Raw genomic sequence first — 22,521 nt, 5'->3', positions numbered from 1 at the left:
CCGCCCCCGCACCCCGGCCCTTGCTTTTTTTTTAGCAGAATCTTTGAGTCTGTTCTACAGAAACATGGTCCTGCTCCCTTAGCTGTCCACCCAAAGGGGAATCGGCATGGAGGATGGAGAAGAAGTAAGGGTTGAGGCCAATTTCTAACTCTCAAGGGATCTACCCGCCTCCACAGTGGCAGGAAGGGTGAGTGAGACCATGCCCCAGGGGAGGCATCCAGATGATCGGATCTGACTTCATCCCTGGAAATAGGCATCTGGTGGGTGGTGACTTTAGGAGCCAATCAGCTTTAGGGAAATGGCAGCATCTTTGGTTCTGGCAGGAAGGACAGACTGTCTAATGGACAGATGAATCCGGAACCAGATGCCCAGCTTGGCGGGGGCTCTTGGCCTCAGGACTCATCGTGGTGTTGGCCAACACTGGCCACTGGGCTATTTTACATTCCTCTGCCTTGCCTCAGTTGCCATAAAAGTCCTCCCTCCTTGTGACCCAGTGGGGCCTCTGGGGGCCCATTTGGAGGACAAGTTGTTGTGGACAGATCCCACCTGTCCCCATCTGGCTGTGCAGGTTGGGGCAAGTTCCCTTTTCCCTCTTAGGGCTTCATTTTCCCCAATTAAATATGATGGGGTTGGATGACACCAGGGGATTTTGCATCCTGCTTCTAGAGCATCCAGGTGCCTGGAGGGGACCAGGTGTCCCCCATGGGATGCCTGAACCCTACCTGCAGGGCTCTGCGCCTGTGTTCACATGACGGGTACATTTGGTCTCAGGTCAGTTTCCTTTCAAAGAAAAGGTCTGTCGCAGCCTCCCTGCCCAAGGTGGCCTCTGACGTCCCTTTAGTGTCACAGCCTGGATTTGGCAGCTATGGAGGGCAGAAAGTCCCTCCTCCATAGCTGGTCAGGGTCTGGGCGGATGTGGCCTTAGATCTTCAAGGCTCCTCATTCTCCTCTCTCTCTCTCTCTCTCTCTTTTTTTTTTTTTTTTTTTTTGCTTTTTAGGGCTGCACCTTCACCACATGGAGGTTCCCAGGCTATGGGTTGAATCAGAGTTGCAGCCGCTGGCTTACGCCACAGCCACAGCAACACCAGATCTGAACCTTGTCTGTGGCCTACGCTGCAGCTCATGTCAACGCTGGATCCTTAACCCATTGAGTGAGGCAGGGATTGAACCCGCATCCCCATGGCTACTAGTCGGGTTCTTAATCTGCTGAGCCACAACAGGAACACCCCTCACTCTCCTCTCTTAATGCACAGCTTGCCTTTCCTGCTCCTTCCTCAGCTAAGTTGGGGAGCAAGTGGCAGACACCAGTATTATCACTGTAAGATTTGGGAGCCAGGTTCTTCTAGAGTTGAACAGATTTTCCAGAGTCAAGGGCATGCTGAATTCTTATTCAAAATAACTACATGATGGAGATTTAAAAAACAAAATTGCTGTGGACTTCCAGCATTGTTTCTCAGAGTCAGCGTACATTCAGTCCAATGAGTCATCTGCTCCATCTCATCCCCACTCCCTGAGGTAAAAACAGAACATCATGCTCCAGTCAACACCTCTGAGCACCAGTCAGCAAAGAGCAAAGCGGCCGGGGTGATGCAAAGCGGCTGGGGTGATGCTGGCAAGTACTGGGAACCATAACGACATGGAAACCCGTCAATCAGAACCAACCCCAGCAGGATAAATGGGTGAGGTCACAGGAATGTCCCTGCGGCCACAGGGTCCAGACTCTTGAGCACCTGAGGGAGATAAAGTTTCATTCAAGGACTGGCACCCGTTTCTAAGCCTGAAGGACGATGGAGGGGACATGCCAAAGCCCTCGGGTCCTAGGCGTCCAGGAGCCTGGAGGTGTGTCCGGGAGAGCCCTCCAGGCCAACACGCTGGGATCTCAGGCACACCCCACCCCATACTGCCCCAGGAGCTCCGGGATCTCTCCCGGCCCCCCTCACCGGGCACCAGGGTGCCCTGTGCCAGCTCCTGTAGCCATGTGGGGAGCTGGTGGCCACTCAGCTCCACACTACCACCTGTGGGTTCTGCTTCTCTCCACTGAGGCTGGAAGTGGCAGGCCCACTGCTGGAGCCCTCTGCTCACGCTTAACCCACATTCCAGCACCACCAGCCTTTCCAGGGTCTCCACTGGGTGCAGGCATCTGCCAGCCCGGGGCTGTCACACCACCTATGGGCACCAAACCAGCCATCCCTCTCCTCTTGCTGTACTCCTATCCACTGGAGACAGTCCCACTTGCCCTGCCTGGCACACCTGCCACATGCACACTGATGGCAGAGCCTGGAGGGGCCGGGAGGAAGCTCTGGGATGAAAAGGAGGTTGTGAAGTGACCTGGAGACAGACAGGTCCTAAGCCAGCCTTGCTGCCACTCAGCTCCTGGGGGGTCTGAGGCTTCTAGCATCCTCTCCTCCAGCCCCCCCTGCCTTCCCTGCCCCCACTCTCTACCACAGCCCCTCACACAGAGCTGGGGGCTCTCCTGCATCTCACCAAGGAGCCCAGTGCAGATGGGTCTTTTCTGACTCCCCCTGCACCAGCGCCACAGGTACAAATGCCAGCCGTGTGGGCCACTGTCAACAGCATAGCTCTCCACCAGTGTCCCTGCCTTGCTTGTGGCCCACCTCACAGGGGTGACCACAGGACTGCAGCCGGACTGCTCCATGCAGGGCACCCACCTGCCACCACCTGTGGGTCTCCCCACACCCAAGCTTGTGATCTCTGCAGCAGCCACTGCTTTACCTGTGCCTCCCTTCACCTGGGCCGTGAGTGCCTCTGCATCTTCTGAGGACAGGGCAGGGCACAGAACCCGTGCTCAAGGATGGCTTGTTGAATGACTGAGTGAAGGAGACAGAGGGAGGGAGAAAGTGCGAGTGAGCATGCATTCTGACACTGCTCTGGTTTGCTCTGAGTCAGACTTCTTGGGTTAAAACAGTTCTGGCTCCGGCACACACTAGCTCTGTGATCTTGGCCACATTACATTACCTTTGTGCCCCTCAGTCTTCTCATACGTAAAATGGAGATAATAACGGCCTCATAAAGTAATTATGAGGATTAAATGAGATAATGCAATCAGGTGCTTATAACAGTGCTTGGCACAGAGTAAGCCTTCCATACATGTTATTATTGATTAATGTCCTCCAGCCTCATCTGACACCACCTCCCTGGACACGCATTATGGCCATTGCCATGTCCTCAGCCTGCTCCTGGGGAGCGCTCCAGTGGCTGGAGGATGTACCTCACAGGGATGTGACTTCTGATGCTTTGGGGCTTGTTTCCAGTCCCAACCCTGCCCCTTCCTAACCCTGTATCTTCGACCAAAGTGCTCTGAGGCTCAGAGTCCTCATCTGGAAAACTCGACCATGTCAGCCTTAACCTCTAAGGGAGGTTGGGAGGATGAATGGAGGGACAAAGCGGGCAGTCAGACCAGCTGCTGTCAGAGACCGTCCGAGCTGCCTTGATGGTGGACAGGAATCTCCTGGGGAGTAGCTGAGATGAGAGGCTGCCTGGGCTGTGACAAAGAGTGGGGGCAGCCAGCAAGGGAGTGAGTGGCGGGGTGGCTCCGGGAAGAACTAAGGGACAATTCCACGTGTCCAGTGTGCCCTACCTTCTAGTCCCTCATAAAGGCCATCGTCCCTCCTGGTGACTGTCCCTTTCTTGCCAGGCAGCATTTGAGCATCACCATGGCAGAACCTTCACTTGGGACCCTGCAGGGCAGAGTGGGCAGAGACTGGACCAGGGGGACCCTCCACAGAGTGTGGGTGTTCTCAGCACACGTGGGGCCAGGGCTCGCCATGGGAGAGGCGATAACTCCTCGAGCACCAAGTCTCCAGCAAGATGCGCCCCTGTCCCCTCTGCCCTGAGCAGTGGCCTCAGCTGCCAGCCAGCTGCCAGCTACAGCTAAAGTCTTTCCCCTCTAAGGCCACAGAATCAGACTTTCCCTCTCCCTGGGCCCCTCCCCAGGATGGGCCCTGCCAGGACCCCCAGCGCGTCCACAGGAACATCCTGCATCCCCACTGCTCCACCCCCAGCTTGTCCAAAATAGAGCTCTGCATCTCTCCGTTCCATCGCACCCTCTTCTGCTCCACCTCAACCCTGAGGGCGAAGGTGCCAGCACTGGAAGCCTCCGGCTCTGTCTCCTAGCTGCAGACTTTGTACAGTCTCTGAACATCTCTGAGCCTATTTTCTCATCTTCGAGCAGAGGATAACCATAGCCCCACAGCACAGAATGCCTGACGGGAATTTAAGTGATACTGCATGAAGCATGAGGTACCACGGTGCCATCTGTTGTTATGCATACACACTATGATGGGCTTTGGTTACCTGGGCTCACAGGCTCACCACTGCCTTGACCCCTCCTTTGGCCACCTAACCAGAAGCCAACCCTTGCCAACTGGACATCTACAGTCTCACCACCCCTGGGCCTCTTCACATGATGCTCCATGACTTCTCTTAGTGGGATGATTGCAGCCTCTTCCCCTTGACACCAACTGTCCTCCAGACTGCAGCTGCGCTCAGCCCACTCCGTCATACGCTTTCTGAGAAACCTTCCGTGCATCTTCAGCATGACGTCCAACTCCCTCAATGTCCAGCCCTCCAGCCACAAGCCCAACTTTCCCTCTGACTCCATCCCTCCCTGCGAGCTTGCTAGAGTCACTCTAGATCATCCCTCCTTTTCCAGAGTGGAAAACACTTTCTCCATGCTTTTATTACACTGTTCCTAACCTCACAAAGTTCTTCTACATGGTCTCATGGACAGATGTCTTACGTGTCTTGCAAGGCCTGCTTCAGATGCCCCTTCTTCCATGAAGCCTTTCCTAAGGGCTTTCTTCAAAAGTGATCAGCCACTCCCTCTCTCTCATTTTCCCGATGCGATGCTGCTTCCACGTCTGTTTAGCCCTTACCTAACCCTGGACGGGATCAGGCCCTGTTAATCCACAGTGGGCCAAGGTTGCTTGCCCACGTGGCCTGCCTTGGCCGGTGGCAGTAACGGGGAGGGAGATGGACGTTCACAAACTTCTCTGGTCACAGCTTCTGCCCTCACAGAGCAGGTTCTCAGGAAGAAGCTCTGACAGGTGAGTGTGATACAAACGTGTGGAATTGTCACCCCTGTCCCTGGGACCGAATGTTCTCTTCTTTCTCCTGATTTCCCTGCTGGCCTCTCAGGGGCAGAAAGCTGGACAGACAGGGAGGAAGCAAACACACAGTGGGCGCTGCCGTCTGCCTGAGAGTGCACCCAACCAGCCGGATGTCCCTTATCCTTTGAAGTCCCTGCAAATTCCAGAGTCACCCCCACCCCAACAACAGCTGCTCCAAACGTGGCCTTTCCCTGTTCAGGAGGGCCAATTGCCTGACCCCATACAGAGAAGGGGTACAAACATGACCCTTCAGAAAGACGTCACTGCCCAGTGGCTTCTGCCCCAGGTTGTGGCTGGAGAGAGTGGAATGAAGGGGGGGGGGGTCCTTCTTCCTAAACCAGGTTCCAGGCCCTCAGGATCAGCAGCCATCTCGACACCCCCGACCAGGCGCCAACCAGCATCAGCACACTTGTAAGTGACCCTCCATCTGCCACAGTCCACGCCCTTTCTTTACATCCTGCAGCACTCAGCACAGTCTTGACACGTCTAATTCCTCTCCCTCTGATGTCATTCTTTCTTTCTTTTTTTTTTTTGTTTTTTGATCTTTTTAGAACCGCACCCACGGCATATGGAGGTTCCCAGGCTAGGGGTCGAATCTGAGCTATAGCCACCGGCCTACGCCAGCACCACAGCAATGCCAGATCCGAGCCACGTCTGTGACCTACACCACAGCTCACGGCAATGCTGGATCCTTAACCCATTGAGTGAGGCCAGGGATCGAACCTGCATCTTCATGGATATGAACCAGATTCATTTCCACTGAGCCACAAGAGGAACTCCTGTCTTCCATTTGTATAGGACCCCACAACTGATGGAGAACTTTTGCAATAACCCTGTGAGAGTGTTACTTCTATGTAAGGGATGAGCAAGTTGGAAGTCTGGGAGGTGAAATGGCCTTTCTGATGCCGAAGAGCAAGATGTAGAGAGCTGGTATTCCCCCTGCAGGCTCCCACCCCACTGCAAATGCTGCCATCACCTCTTAGTGATGCATCCTGCAGCACGCAGCTCGGCACGTGTGCTTCTCTAGGATGTGGCCTGGAGGGGGATGGCTCCCCACACTTGACCAGATTCTGCCTCACTGTTCTTCAAAGGCGTTCACCTCTCTTTACAAGTGAGGAAACCGAGGCCCAGAGAGAGGGCGGAGACCTGACCTGATCGGCATCCTCAGGGTCTGGGACCGACTCCCGGTCCAGGGTTCTTCCAGGCGCAGCGCACTGCCTGTCCGGAACTGTCCATTTCCTTATTTTTATTTCTCTACAAATCTCCGCGACCACCCGGGTGGGCGTTATCAGAGCCCATCTAAGAGAAACACATTATCAGCGGCATCCAGGAGGGCTGGGGATCTGGAAGTGTTTTCGGGAGGAAATGGGGAAGAAATTAACTTTAGAGAATTCCCCGGGTGGCTCTAAAACTCCGAGCTGACGGCCTTGAGAGAAGAGGCGCTTGCAGGGGCAGATGGGGGGCAGCACTGGCTCCCAGCCCCAGCCCTTCCCTCGTCTGTTCCCCGACCCTTCCTTTCCCATAAGGGCCGGATTTCCTTGTGTTCAGGTGCCCTCTCTAAGGCATCAGCCCTTCTGTGGCAAGCTGAGGCTGAAAGGGGCCATAAAGGCTGCCGGAAGCACCTTTGTTGGGAGGGCAGGGTCCAAGCTTTATTGACTAGCTGTCTGATTTCTAAAGTGCAACATTCCCACTCTGGCTTGGCTGCAGCTCCCCTCACCTACAGTCTCTCGATTCAAATGCCATCAGATGACCAGCCACGTGACGTCACCCAGGAGCCTGCTGGGCATGCAGATGGGGTAATGGCAGGAGGGGAGACTTGGGGGGTGGGCAGGTCACATAAGGGAGCTGGGCCTTTATACTAAGGGTGATATAAAGCACTGAAGTCCTTTATCTAGGGTTACACGTCCAGTTTAAAAAGACCATTCTGGCTTCTGCCTGAAGAAGCGGTTGGGGATGCCAGTTAGGGGCCACTGCAGTCAGGAAGGTGAGAGATGGTGGCAGCCTCACTATGGTGACAGTGGCAGAGACGGAGGGAATCCACAGAGTGGGCCCATGAGACTCAGCAATCAGTGGGTTGGGAGGGAGAGGTGGCGTCCAGGCTGAGCCCCGGTTCTAGTGCAGGTGTGACGGTGCCAGTTCCCAGGACTGGGAATGCTGGCAAAGGCCAGGCGTCGGGGAAAGATGCTGGCTTTGGCCGTGTGCCCTTTGAGGGTGGCTGGCTGGAAACAAACCCCGGGGGAGACGTCATGGAAGCTGCCCAGTTGGGTTTGTAGCAGGGAAGGTTCTTCCCGGCTGGAAACCCACAAAGGCTCCTCTCACTGTGTAAGCGCCTCACACTGAAAACTGCTGTCAAGCACCTGCAGAATCTAAATCACATGGTTAATGATCACACCAAGGAGAAACCTTTGCAGGTGTACAGATCCTGGTCTGTTTTCACTACTCATTTGAAGACAAATTACTTGTCCCAGTAGGTGGTTTTGCCTGGATTATACATTGAGCACACAGCAGGCATTGTGCTAACCTAGTTACCACACAGCAGAACTCTGGTAGGGGGGAAGGACGAAAGAGCTGCAGGGGTGCAGGAGCAGGCCTGGAGGGCTGGAGAGTTCAGCAGGTAGAAACAGAGAACAGAGATCTCAGAACAGCACAAGTGGAGGCACACAGGTAAGACACTAGTGTACAGGCAGAGCAGGTGGGCGGCCCCACTTACTAAACAGATATCACAGTAGGAGATGGGTCAGAGATGAGGCTAGATAAAGTGGGCTTCTCATGGGGGTCGGGGGTTGTGTAAAAGCACTGGGGAGCATGGATGCTTTTTTTTTTCTTGCCTTTTTAGGGCCACACCTGCAGCACCTGTTCCCAGGTGAGGGGCCAAATTGGAGCTGTAGCCACTGGACTACACCACAGTCACAGCAATGCGGAATACAAGCCAAATCAGCGACCTACACCACAGCTCACAGCAATGCCGGATCCTTAACCTGCTGAGCGAGGCCGGAGATCAAACCCGCATCCTCATGGATGCTAGTCAGGTTGGTTACTGCTGAGCCATAACGGGAATTCCTACGGATGCTGTTTGAGCAGAGAAGTGGGAGTGACAGAACCCAGCAACTGATGGAGCACAGTGGGTGTGGGAGAAGCTGGCATAGATGCTGCCACCCTGGGTCAGAGCCCGAGCATCTGGGAGGTCAGCTGGGCCATGACACAGGACTGCAAAGTCAGGAAGAGGTGGTGGGGTGGGGGAAGGTGGCACAAGCTTACACATCCCATGAAAGCAGAACAAGGGGGAGTCTGGACCGAATAGGAGGTCCTCTGGGATGCATTTTAAGGAATAGCCAAGGATGACTCGGGATTAACCCATCAATTATTTGCATGTAAAGCAGGGTTTCTGAGGGACCTGAAAACAGAATTTCTTTCACTTAAACATTCTCCCTAAAATAACCATCAGCCCTGCAATGCTTTCCTTCACCAATGGCACCGAAGGATACTTTGGTCTGATTTCTTCCTTTCCTGGAGGAGAACATGAAGAAAGAACGGACTGTGGGTCTGCCCTACTCAGCCCAGGGCAGGGGAGGGGGCCCAGATTGGGATGAAAGCTCTGGGCCATAGATTGTGCCCTGGTGAATGCCATGAGGCTGTTGTGGGGGAGATCTGGTGCCAGGACAAACAGGGCCAGGCTAGACAAAGGAAAGACTTCAGGATGTGCGGACACAAGCTCTCACCACCTATGGAAAATAACCAAGCCCAGAAAGGCAGTTCCAACCTGAGCACAAATAGCAGCACACGAGAAAATAAAGCTCTGTTCACAGAACCCCAGGCTGTGTCGCTGGAAAGGGCTTCTCTACCCTCCAAGCCAACCTCCACGTCATTGCTGCTTATTGCTCTAGTGTACAAATTGGATCAGGTCACATCCCTGCTTCCCCAAACCTTCTCTGACACCACATCATCTCCTGCACCCATGGCAGACATCATTAAGTGATCGCCACACTCTCTGCTGAGCCTGGACACAGCCTCAGGATCCGACTCAGCACAGCTTTGCAGGCAGTTCTTACCAACCAATCCCACCACTCTCAGGTGACCCCCGTTGAACAGAGGGAGCCAGAACTCTCAGCCTGGCTCTTTGATGTCCTTTCCCCCCTGTATTTCCCACCACTGCTTCTATGATGCAGCTTCCTTCAACTGCTTGACATTCTAAAACAGATTTGTCTTTTTCTCATTCCCTGTGCCTTGGTCCTGGAATGGCCAGCCTGGAATGACTCAGCCTGGAATGGCCTCTATGCAGACGGCAGCGGTTCCTCAAGTATCTGCTCTCCCACCTCCCATAATAATAAAGCTATATCTGGGCATACAGCTGCCTAAGCCAAAAAAGGCTGCCTGGCCTCCCTTGGACCTGGGTGTAACCATGTCCTAAGTGTCAGTCAATGGGATATGAGCAGAAGTGATGCATGCTGGTTGTTGTGTTTTATTTTTTCCCTCCAACTTTTGCTCTTAAGGGTTTGGGCCCTTCCCTTTCACACTGGCCGGGGGTGGTGAGAATGGAGCGGCTGCCGGGGATCCATGGAGGCCACATGATGAAGATGTCAAGGCCAGCCTCGCAGCCTGGATCACTGTCCTCTGGCCTGCTAAGGAAGAGACCTCCCCCTCTGCCTTGTTGGAATCCCTGTACTGGAGCAGGATAGGGGTCTCTGGTTATGGTGGCAGCTGAGTCTATACTCGGACTATGGGCGCTCCCACCTGCTCCCTGTTCCTTGCAACTAGCCTCCAGGGCCGCCTGCTCAGTGAAGTTGTCCTGGCATTCCAAGCTCTGCTGGGGTCCCCCGTCCTCTCTCTGGCACACCCTAAACCACAGGAAGCATGGCCCCTCCCACTAGCCTGGCTGAAGGCAACCTCTTTCCCCTTCATCCATTCTCTGTACAGGCGCTGGCGAGGGGGCACATGCCCAAACCTGACCAACCAATCACCCCCTTGTCCCTGCTCTTGCCATCTGGACCTCTCGGTCTGGCAGTCAACGCCTGACTCTGGCCCACGCTTCACCTTAGAGATGAGGCCCAGCCTGGGAAGGGCTCTGCTCCAGCAGCTCCACTGGTCCCGGCTCCCTCTGAGTGTGTGCAGCCCAGGACCATCCCGCCTGCTGCCGGCCCCACCCAGCCCCGGCGCGGCGGGCCTGAAGTAGCTGCTTCCTTGCCGGCTGGAGCCTATATTGTCCTGCTCCTCAATTGTTACTGAGAACAGGGGCAGAGAATGGGGAGTTTCCCTCATCTGTGTATTCTTCTCAAGTGGACTAGAAAGTCCCACGGCCTGTATGTCTAGTCCGAGGCCCTCCTCTCAGTCCCACCAGGCCATATGCTTTGCAAACGGCCCGCAACCTATTCCTCTGAACTTCTGGTCACCGTGACCCTTCTAACAGGGGCTGACCTCTGGCATCCCGTCCCGGGGCCTCAGGCCCATCGCTCCCTGGCAAACAGTGCACACGGCTCAGAAGCAGGATGCAGTCCGATCTCAGCCAGTAGATGGCTATTTCGGGACAGGGAGGATCCTGGGAGGATGCTGGCGAGGTCAGAGTAGGAAGGGAAAGAGGTGGGTCTCCTGCCCATGATTATGTGGTCCAAACCCTCAGATGCTGCCCCGAGGCTGCCTTAAGGAAGAACACACCCACCACAGGGCTCCGGCCTTGGCCCAGGCAGCCACAGAGGCAAGCTGGAGGCAGGCACGGGTCTGGGGCTCCAGGGTTCAGTGGGAAGGAAGAGTGTGTGTTTATTTGTCGTGTCCTAAGAGCAAGTGATTTCAGCATCAGGGAAGCCGCAGAAATAGCCTCAGAGCCAGGGACGGGTCAGAAACCAACTGAGGTCAGATGGAGAACACCAGAAAGAATCTAATCAGCCAGGCATAATTACTGATGATAATTTATTGAATATTCATTGAGCATCTACTCTGTGGGGGGCACGATGTTAGGTGCTGGCAAGAAAAAGCGTATAATGCCTTGCCTTTGTAGGTGGCACCTGACATTTGCCTAAGTCCTCCTGGCAGCATCAGGAGCCCTAAAGTGCTTCATAGAGTGGTTTATAAACTCTGACCCTAAGGAAATAATCAGAAGGGGATGACTTAGGTACAAGGGGTTTTAGTCGTGACTTTGGGGACTGCAAACAGTTCAGGACACCAGGACTCCACTGGGTCTGTCTCCAGTGTTCTGGGAGGTCACCATTCACTTTGGGGGGGCTCGGTCCTGTGCTGGGCATGGAGTGGGTATCCAGTGGGGCAGCAGCAGTAACTCCTGTTACTCAGAACAGGTTGGCAGCCACGTGGCCCAGGCTTTACTGTGGAGGAAGTACCTTTACCACGGGGTGAGAAGCCTCGGGGTGGGCAGAGGGGGCAGGTTCCCGGCAGGACCCAGCCCATCCTAGGAGATGCATTTCACTCTGCAGTTCCACTGTCTGAGATGCCTCCGGGCAGCCCTCCAGTGCTTCCCTGCAGACTCTCCAAAAAGCCGGGAGAGCATCTTACGCTCCTTCTGATTTTGGGATTTTGGCCTCGACTGGGGGCTTTATCATTAAATTCTCCTGGTGTTGCCCACATAGCTCTGATCTATGTTTTGGGCCAAACTGCCCTCTGGGGGATTCTTCCACACCTGGGACACCCCTCCCAGGTGCCCCTGCACCCTCTCCTCCCATCTCCTGGCCAACTCAGTCCCTGCTGGTGGCCTTTCCCACAGAGGATCTGCCCTTCCTCCTCCCCAGCACCTCTGGGCATCCCTCCTCCCCAGCACCTCTGAGCTGCCAATGCTGCCTCATGGTGTTCCCCTCACCACCCAAGAGCTGGAGCACTCTTCCAGATCCTTCCTCCCTCCCTCCTTCCATATCCCTTCCCAGTTCCCAACCTCCCAGGACCACCTGGGCCAGACTCTCCCAAGCACCACATTGATACCTATTGATTAGACCCCCGCTTTGATAGGTGGCAGGACATGAGAAACCCAATCAGGCAGGGAAGGGAGGAAGACGAGCCTCTATTGGCCTGTCAATGTACCCCTGACACCAGGACACGGTGTTTGGTATGGATTAAAGCGCAAGAGGAATTGAGGAGAAAAAAATAACAGCAGTGCTTACTGGGAATCAGGAAAGTGCTAAGGACTCTCCATGATGATCTCACGAACCTCACCATACACCTGTAAGGCGGGGATTACCCACTTTTCTCTGGCGAGGCCACTGGGGCGGAGAGAGGTTAAGTAACTCTCTGAAGGTCACACAGCTGGTAAATGTCAGAGCTGGAATGCAAACCTCTATCTTCCATGGCTCCAAATCTCCAGCCCATCACCAGTATGCTATACTTTGAACAAAAACCAACTGGAACTTGACCGCGAGTTATGAGGACAACAGACACAATGGTCAGAAACGCGGACCACCCCAGAAACCCAGGTGCTCTGCCCAGGCCCCACCAACCCACCCGCACCCTCATCTCATCTCATCTCATTAATCTTGGCATTCTTTTCCCCAAAGATCTCCCAGGTCCCAAGGCTCAATCTCCTGGGTGCAGAGGGAGGGAGCTTCCCAGGGCTTCTGGATACCCTTTAATTAACCTAGACGACCCTCTCCTGACTGAGGCCAGCTGAATCCCGTCACGGTCTCGCCAGCTCCCATGGCAGCACCTGAACTGTGACTCCCAACCTAACTCAGCTCATTCACCCTCCAGCGGGAGTGGTCCCTCGGTTTCCCATGTGCTCAGCACCTGGCTTGTGGACCCTGAGTGGGGGCTCCTAGGGCTCCTTGGCCTCTGTGTCCAGTGGGCTCAGGGAGTGTCCTGTCACAACGGGCATCCAGGAGCCACATGCTGAGCCCGCAGGGCAAAGCCTCTAAAGTGATTCCTTGGACGTGTTCCCTTGGCCTCATGCCCTTGCTTAGAGCTTCCTCCCTCACCTCCCACCCCCACCACTAAGGGGCGCAGCCCATTCTGGTTACTCATGGGAACAGTGAAACTTGCTCATCCGTCCTTCCCGTGGCTTAATAACAATGCTCAGCAACCTAGAAAGTCCCAAGGGACCACAACCTGTCAATATTATCAACTCTGACACTGCAATTGAACCTCTGTGCTGGGACGCAGGACACAGACCAGATGAGCAGACGCACTGCACGACACAGCAGGGAGAGCCTGTCACGGCGTCCTGGGTAGGAGCTACCCATACAGGGAAGGAAATGGCAATCGGAGACGCAGAAGCCACACTGGGCTGTCAGCTTTATCACGCCACCGCACCCTGCAACCATATGCTTGTTTGCAAGGGTGTGTGCATGCGTGCGTGTGTGTTTGAGTGTGTGTTTGCGTGTGTGTATAGCCTAGATGCCAGACACACAGTGAACACACAGCCCCCAGAGCCACCTGGCCAGGGCAGGCAAGGTATTACAGTTACGGGGTAGTTTATTCAGGTAACAAGCACGTTTGAATCGACTCTGTGTCAGGAGCCACAGGCCCAGAGGTGAACCTGATGAGCCAGGTGCCTGCCCTCGGGGGCTCCTCTTCCCTTCAGCTCTGGGTGACACCTCACAACAGGCCACAGCGAAGGAGCTTATCTGATTTCACAACTGAGTGTACACAGTGTCAGGCCCACAAGAGAGGTGATGAACAAACAAATGCTTGAGTAAATGAAGGAAGGCTGCCTGGGCGGGGGGAGGAGGTGGGCCAGGCAATGGGCACACCCATCCTCCAAGTAAAAAAGGGATGCTCTGAACAGGGTGCGGCATGGCCACTGAGAGGACGTCTGGTGTGTGTCCCCACCCTTGTCACCCTTTCGAAGGTCTCCTTACCTGGTGGGCAGTGACACCCTGGAGATGTCTTTGGGGCCTCCCGGCGTTTCCGAGAGTGGAGCTTCCATTTCTGCACAAGAAAACAAAGAAGAGGAGTCACTGAGAGTTGTAAAGGCCAGGCCCTGGGAAGTGGCGGTGGGCTGGGGGCCGGGGAGTGGGGGGAAGGGGCCCGATGGGGGCTGGCAGCAGGGCTGATCCTGGATCAAAGACTGGCCACCGGGCGTCTGGGTAATAAGAAGCAGATGGAGAGGTCCCATCTTGGTAACCTCGGGGTCTGATGTCTTTGGAGTGCTCTGAAGGAAATTAACCCTGAGCACAGGACCCTACAAAGCAGCTGTGGCCTTCCTGCACCCAAGACTCACAACACTCTCGGGCACAATGACCTGCCCTTCTTGGCTCCCGGCTAATTGCTTCCTGTCTCAGTCTGGGCGCCTATGGATCTGGGGGGCAGAGGAGGGCAGGGACAGTGACTTCTGTTCTTCTGGTGTCCCTCACAGACTCAGGCACAGACAGACCTTCCACCCCTCCATGAAACCTCTTCCTCACCAGCTTACAGATCACTCAGCTAACATGGAAGGCAGCAACAAGAAGACAGAGTCACCTGCCCTCAAGGAGCTGCCACTTCCATGGAGTGAAGGGAGACATACACACCCATAAGCCTGGGAAGGGCCTTGGGCTGAGCGCCTCCACCCTCACCACCACCCTGGGGTGGGGACAGGAGTGCAGAGGGACCCTGAGCTGATTACAGTGCAACCTCGCTGGGTTACTGAGAGGATCAAAGAGGTTGGTGCATAGAAGGAAATGTGCCTGACCCCCAGGAGGCACGGATAAATGTTAGCTATTATCACACCCATTTTATAGGTGAGGGACCTAGGCACAGAGAGACTAGCCTGGCCAAGGTCATGGTGGAGGAAGACTGGGATTCAGACACCCCCCCACCCTCACCCCCCCCCCGCCCCGACTGGAACCAGCGCTGCATTTAGAAACTAGTGGCCCTAGATTCAAAATGGCCCTTAGGTGTATTTGATTTGGTGAGCACAGTGTTTTGCTTTTTTTTTCATTGAATTTGTCACCAGTATTTTGAAGAGGCTGATTTCACATGAAAAATCTGCGTTTCTAACTTCTCTTAACCTGGAAGATCTGGAATTCCTGCTGTAGCCCAAAAGGGAAGCATCTCTGGAGTGCTGGGACGCAGGTTCAATCCCCGGCCCGGTACAGTGGGTTAAGGATCTGGCATTGCTGATCCCTGGCCAGGGAACTCCATATGCCTCAGGGAGGCCAAAAATGACAAAACAAGCAAACAAACAAAAACACCCGGGAAAATCTGGCTCCCCGGGGCCTGTACTGTGGCTGGCTGTGAGGACTGTCCTGGCAAGTCCCCTCCTGACATGTTGACCTGTTAGGACGCCAGCTGGCTCCCCAGGAGCATTTCCCCATCACTGGCCTCCTTGCGGCTCTACGGCTCTGCCGGTCAGGGCGAGAGGTAGAGGACGTCAAGTGGAAGGTGTCCCAGGACTTGGTGTCACCTCTGGTTTAGTGGTGGAGAGAGAAGGTCAAGGAAGCCTTCTAGAGGATCCACAGCAAACTAATGTCTGTTGAGCCCCCACTGTGTATTGGTGCTGAGCTGGGTGCTTTTACACAGGAAATCACATCTACTTTTCATAATCAAACTCTAAAGTAGGTTTGATAGGGACCACATTTTTTTTTTTTTTTTTGCTTCAGGAAAGTGAGGCTCAGAGAGGTTTAGTGACTTGCCCAAGGTCACACAGCCAGTATGGGGTGGATCTGAGATGAGATCTCAGGCCTTTTGATGCAAAATCTGCTCCATGGTGCTGGAGAAAAGTGTGTGCAAATTCCCCTGAGAGTCTTAGTGTGTGTGTGTGTGTGTGTGTGTGTGTGTGTGTGTGTGTATTGGGGGAGGAGGCAGATAGACAGTGGTTGGGGGGAGCTGGAAGTCAAAGCATACAGGGGAAGAGGAAGAGAGGAGTGTCCCAAGGGGGAGCCCCTGACTCAAGAAGAGACACTGGCACACAAATACTAGGCAGATGAATATTGAGGTGGACACAGAGTGGCCACCAGGCAAACAAAGGACATCCCAGGACAAGGTCTGCTGGAAAGCCCCGTGACGCCCACGCTGAGCCTTGCTCACGAACAGCACCTCCCAGGAAGGGACTGCCCACGTCTCCGTCCACATTCCTTCCCACCAACAACCTGTGGGCTCCTCAAGGGTTTGTCTGTGGCTGTGCCTGGCACACAGTAGGCGTGTGACAGCCTCTGCTAAATGATGGAGCCAGTCAATGGCCGACAAGCCAAGGTCAGCTGGGTGTGCAGCATTTTGGCTACAGGCTGCAAACCCTAGGATTGTCAGTCATTCAGTAACAGCAAGATGCCAAGTATGGGTTGGCCCTTGGAGATGGAGAATACAGCACAGGGTGGAGAGAAGCCCTGCCCTCCTGGGCTCATCTTCCAGGGGAAGAGACACACAATTAGCAGAGAAACAAATGAGTACGTGATTTGGGCAGTGGTAAGTGCTGTAGAGAAAAATAAAGCTGGGTAAGAGGACAGAGAGTGATGGAAGGCAGTGTTTGAAACTCAGGGGTCCAGGACGTTCTCTCTGTGCAGGGGATGTTTGAGCACAGACCCGGTGGAAGTAAAGAAATGAGTCATATAGAGATCTGAAGGAAGTGTGTTTCAGTCAGAAGGAACAGCAGAAGCGAAGCCTCTGAGACAGGACTCTGTGTGGAGTGTTTGAGGAAGAGGAAAGGGGCATTGAGGTGGCAGTGACGGGAGGAAGGGGGTATAGGAAGGTGTTTGGAGGGCAGATCATGAGGACACTGGATTTTTTGTTTGTTTTGTTTTTTGATTTTTTTTTTTTTTTTTTTTGCCACAGCATCTGAAAGTTCCTGGACTAGGGATCAAATCTGCGCCACAGCAGTGACCTGAGCCACTACAGTGACAATGCCAGATCCTTAACCTGCTGCACCCTGAGGACTTTGAATTTAGAAGGACACAGATGCCTGACATTTCCGTGGCTTACTGACAGCCATAAAACTCTAGGGCTACTACAGATGCTGTGATGAGCTACCCAGGTCTCTCGTTTAGGGTCAAGCCGTCCTCCTTAGCTGCCCTATGTGTTGGCTGCCACAGCTCAGCCCCTCTCCAGGAACCACTCTCAGCTGGAGGAGCTGCCTTGACCAGGGTCACATCCACTCCCTCTGCAAACTGTACCCAGCAACTTACAGATACCCTCTGGCCCCTATGCCTCAATTCAGGATGACTCTCAGTGGTGGAGCCCCATGGGACCAGCTGAGGCCTCCGTCGTGACTGCGTCACAGCTCAGTGCCCTGCCCACCTGTTTCCCTCACGGTCTCCAATACGGATCCCAAGAAGCCTCCTGCTCACAAACCTCCACTTCAGAGCCTGTTACCTTGGGAAGCTTTCCTTAGACCTAGGAGTGATTTTCACATTTTCTGAGCCTTCCCCCAACCCTGACCATCACCCTATGCAATAGGCAGGCCACAGATTCCCCCCCTACCACCCCGTTTTATAATAAAGGGAACTGGGACTCAGAGAGGGACAGAGGCAGCATGCACCCTGAGCAGAGAGTGGCCCCGCCAAGCTTCCCCGAGAACCACACTGGCATTTCAGCCTCCAGCCGCCAGAGCTTTGAACCATGTCCGTGAGCATCTGTGCTTTATCTCCATGTATTTAGTGTATCCATTAGCAAGAGGTATCCTAAGGGAATTGCTTCTTTGCTTTACACGTTTCACCTTACAGAGCTTTTGTAGGCTCCTCCTACTTTTGCATAGAGGGGGAAACCCGTATGTGGTGATGTTCCCCTCTTTGCACCTCCATCCTGGACCCTCCTCTGGAACCCTGCCTACCTGGCACCTCCATGGATAGGCAGCCCCAAACTAAACTCATGTTCTGCCTCCCCTTCCCCTGGCTTGCCCCTCCCACTGTCGTCCTCATCACAGGCAGTGGCAGCTCCATCCTGCGCGTTGCTCAAAACCTTGAGATCATCAGTCATGCCTCTTTCTCTCTCACTCTGCACCTGCTCCGTCAGCAACTCCTGTTCCCCACCTTCCAGCCACATCCAGGATCGGGCCCCTTCTCTCTGCCTTCCCCCCACCCCCACCTGGTCCAAGCCTCATCATCTCTGGTCTAATCATTGCAATAACCTTCTGATGGCTCCCCTTGCCCTCGCCCCACAGACCAGCCTCAAAACGGCAGCCAGGGAGACCACACAGGCCTCGCTGCTCCTGCACATGCTAGGCTTTCTTCTACTTCAGGGCCTTTGCACTTGCTGGCCTCTGCCTGGGATGGTCTTTGCCTAGCTAACCACCTGGCTTGCTCTCAGTGAGGCTCTCCTTGTCCCCAGGGACCTTCTGCAATATATGTGCAATCCTTCCTCCTTGTTGTATTTTCTCCTTCAGACGTTGTTGTTGTTGTCTTATTTATGTCACTTATTGTTTCCTCTCAGCACCAGGAAGCAAGTTCCACAAGGACATGAATATTTGGATGGGCTTCATTCACTGCTACATCCTCAGTGCCTAGACCGTGGCCTGGCACATGGTGGGTGCTCAAAAATCTGTTGCTGAGGAGGTTTCCCTTAGGTCTAGGTTTCTGATCTCTCTTGTAAAAAGGGGGATCTGGTAATGATCAGGTGGTGCTGAGTGATGGCTGCCTCTTTTAGGTGGGCATGTGCTGCCCAGGTCACCACGGTCCCCTCCCCCTGGCAAGTCTCACTGACTTAGGCCATCACCCTGGCCCCCTTAGGCACCTGTGCTTGAGACCCCTGGTTTGAAATTCCCAGGCTGAAGCTCAAGGGCAGGTGTAAAACTTGCTGAGGCCCTGGGGGGGACCCCTAACTACCCAAGACAGAGAAGCCTTCCTGCTTCACCCCTGCTGGCGGGCAGGGCCTCCTGGAATGCCCCACATGGCCAGAGCTGAAACATCACCCGCCTGACCATTGCAGCTATTAAAATGCCTGTATCAGTATCAAAGGGAAAATGCTAAGCGGCCACTCACTTCCCCTAGAGAATGCGGCTCTGGCCAGGCCTGGGCTTTAGGGCCCACTCCTTCCCCTTGCTCAGCCCCAGGGCTCTTAAAGGGCTCAGGCTCAACCTGGGTCTCTAATATGTGGGTGCGTCCAAGTTGTGGCGTGGAGAGGGAGCCCAGAGCAGAGACCAGGTGAGCTCTGCACTCCACAGCCATGACCTTGGGCCTGGCACCTCCCCTCTCAGAGAATCTGCAAAATGAGGATATTACCCACCTGCCAACCTCTTAAGTGTTGCCATGGAAATGCCTTGGGAACCAGGAAGCAGTTACCAAGTGGAATTATGCAATAGAACTTAACATTACGAATAATAACTACACATATTGAGCAGTATATACCAGGGACTATGCTAAGTGTTTCAGCATTTAATATATATATATTTTTGGTGGTACCCATGGCATGTGGAACCTGGGCCAGGAATTGAACTTGCACCACAGCAGCTACCAGAGCCACAGCAGTGACACCAGATCCTTAACCCACTGGTGTGCTACAGGAGAACTCTGATAATTAAGTTTTGATATTTGTGTGTGGCTCCTATTAGAGCCCACCTGCCCTTGGAGGTTGTGGTGGGACTCCACTGGGGGTTAGCACAGCCGGCCACCCAACCCCAGTGAAGCATCCAGTGCACTCTGAGCTTGGTGGTGTTGATACAGGCTTGAGTCAGGGCCTTGGGGTCTAGTCCAGCATTCCCACGAACAGGGTATGAAGCAAGAGATGTAACACTCTGGACCTTGGTTTCCATAAAATAGGGATAATATTACCTGCTGGACCATACAGGAAGGATAAAACAAGCTGAGATCAGAAAACAAAAAGAGGGGCTCAGATGTGAAGGGGGCGAGCCCCTGCTATGCCACCTTGTTTTTCTTAGGGGCTAGATGAAGGCCACTCCTCTCCTGAGCTGGTGCCAGGGCCTGCCTCTTCCCACATGTCACAGTGGGACTCACCTGGCCTCCTGCACCGCCGTCAATGTGTGATCGTGCGCCTCCCCTCCTGGGACGCTCAGACCCCCTCTTCCCACCGGGGAGGGTGAGTGAAGGTCCCGTCCGGGGCCCAGCCTTTTGACCACGAGAACTGGAGATTGAAAGAAGGAGTTGCCAATGGAAACGACCATGCTGGGCAAAGCTCTGGCCCCTGTGCCAACATCTGATTCCGCTGCCTGGCACAGAGTGGGTGCTGGAGCGCACCTGCTGGAGCCTCCTTGTTACCCTGTGTCGTGGCTGCTGCTGGGCCGGTGCCCGCTGGAGACTGACCATATGAGGGCAGGGCCTGGGCTGGTGTTTGAGCCACACTTGAACCAAATCACCTACTTTTAGGTCTGTCCCCTTAGGATCCGCCCCTGTGGTCCCAGGTGGGCTTTGGCCTGGGCTTGGGCAGAACTTGGACAGATGGGGATGGGGGGGAGGGCAACCCAGGGAGGAGCAAAGGCAAAGGCAAGCAGGGCTGCAAGGGCCCCCCAGACGGGGTTTGTCAAGGGGACAGACCCGAGTGTGGCTCCATGGCCCCGAGTGCAGGCAGCTCCACCCGGTGAAATCAAAGCAGAGGAAATCGTGACACAACCCACACCCACCAAAACTGGACTTGCCCTGTCTGTTCTGGGAGCCCATGTGCTGGGTCCAGGCCCGGGTGCCATGGTGGGGGCGCGGGGTGGGGGTGGGAGCTGAGGAACTGTGTTCTCCCTCCCTCCCCCACTCTCTTTGTGCAATAGACTTGGCGTCTGATCACAGACTCCCAGGGCCATGCAACAGGGACTAGAGGATACCCCAGATGCCATGAGCTGCCCCCGTCTCCCTGTTTCACCAAAGCCACAGAGAGAGCGCTCCAGGCTGTGCAGATCCAAAAAATCAGGAAGGATGCATGCCCCAGTGGGAACTTTCCAACCTTCATTCGAGAAAGTCCTTTCAGCTTAACGAAGGCTCTGCTGCTGCTTCAGCGATGACAGGAGCTGGGCCCTGGAACTACGTGGACCCAGCTATGCGGGAGCTGGGTTAGCATGGGGCCTAGGACCTCCAGTTACAGGGGGCCTGAGGTCATCTCTGGACCCAGTGCAGGATGAAGTAGGGTCCCCCACAGTAGAATGAGGAGGGGCTGGGAGCAAAAGTGCTGGGATGGAAATCAGAGCCTCACTCCCACTTCCTTCCTTTCCCCAAATGGGTAATGAGCATCTATGTTTGCAGAGCCATGCAAAGTGCAGGGGACACACATGTGGGCAGGGCAGACATGGAGGCTGCCCTTGTGGTGCTTACTTTCAAGCGAGGGGCACATAAGCATCTTCAAACCACACATGTCAATGGGAAACAACCACTGTCATCAGAGGTCTGGCCAGGAGGGGCAAGGAGCTGAGGGCCAGTTCCAGGGCGTGGACCAAGCTGGTGCATCGTGGGGAAGTGACAGCTGGGCTGCATCTGAGGATGAGCAGGGCCCAGGGGAAACGGCTGAGACTTGACCTAACAATGTGCTTCTTGTGACCCAGGCAGGAGTCGTACACATATTAACTCACTCAGCACGCACAGCAGCCCCTTCATGAACAAGGAAATGGAGGCAGAGAGAGGTGACCTAACTTGCACACAGCCAGGAAGGGCAGAGGCAGGAGGTGAACCTGGCTCTGAGCCCATGGCCCCCAACCTTATGCCTGTGCCAGGGACCTGGGGAGGTTGGCACTTTTTAGGAGATTGTAATGTCTATCACTGGAATGCCAAGTGCTGCTCAAAAGCACTTGTTTTTAACTTTTTTTAAATTTCATTCTAACAACAACACTCATAAGAGGGAAGGAGATATCTTACCACCACCACCCCCATGTTATAGAGATACAGCCCAAAGCACAGAGAGGTTAAGCGCCTTGCCCAGTGTCACACAGCCAGTAATCAGCAGAGCTGGACGTGAACCCAGCAATCTGGCTCCTGAGTCTGCACTCTTAGCCGTGACAGTGTAGAACCATATGGCCAGACTCCAAAAGTGAGGGAAGGTGAGCCAGGCAGCTAGAGAGGTTAGCAAGGGCCCCATCCTGTAGGCCTCATGGACTTTATTAAGAAGAACTATTGCCCTTGGAATGGATAAGCAATGGGATCTTGCTGTATAGCCCTGGGAACTATGTCTGGTCCCTTGTGATGGAGCATGATAATGTGAGAAAAAAGAATGTATACATGTATGTGTGACGGGGTCACCTTGCTGTGCAGTAGAAAATCGACAGAACACCGCAAACCAGCTATGATGGAAAAAATAAAAATCATTATTAAAAAAAAAAAAAGAAGAAGCAATGGGAAGTCACTGAAGGGCTGTAATCAGGGAAATGTGATTGAATTTAAAGGTTCTGAAAGATGACCCTGGCTGCCCCATGGATGAGGAAGGGGTGGGGAAGAGTGAATGGGGGCAGATGTGTTAGGAGGCTGCAGCCTGGCCTGGGAGAGCCGAGGGTAGCTCGGGTGGGGAGGTGTAGGCCGTGAGACAGAGAGGAGGACAGGTCTGTGGGAGGCTGAGAAGGTGCGGCCAGTAGGTCCTGGGGTCAGTGCAGCTGGACTCCCGTGTACTCACAGATGAAGGGGTGCTGGGG

At 54.4% G+C, this 22,521-nt stretch overlaps 1 protein-coding gene across 37 annotated transcripts in view; it reads right to left on the bottom strand.

Moving 5' to 3' along the window:
- The window catches only part of COL13A1 (collagen type XIII alpha 1 chain), a 164,748-nt gene that overhangs the window by 130,796 nt on the left and 11,431 nt on the right, over positions 1–22,521 (bottom strand). For all 37 annotated transcript variants that reach the window (XM_084997159.1, XM_084997161.1, XM_084997163.1 and 34 more), the window contains exon 2: positions 13,916–13,985. In XM_084997159.1, the coding sequence (XP_084853285.1) occupies positions 13,916–13,985 (70 nt within the window). The remainder of the gene's footprint in view (positions 1–13,915; positions 13,986–22,521) is intronic.

This window comes from Sus scrofa, chromosome 14 (genome assembly GCF_054392235.1).
Source record: "Sus scrofa isolate SSC_HxYL_T2T_F1_AM1 chromosome 14, Sscrofa_HxYL_maternal_Yorkshire_Landrace_v2.0, whole genome shotgun sequence".
In the NCBI taxonomy this organism is placed as follows: domain Eukaryota; kingdom Metazoa; phylum Chordata; class Mammalia; order Artiodactyla; family Suidae; genus Sus; species Sus scrofa.
This window is presented reverse-complemented; position numbering and strand designations above follow the sequence as displayed.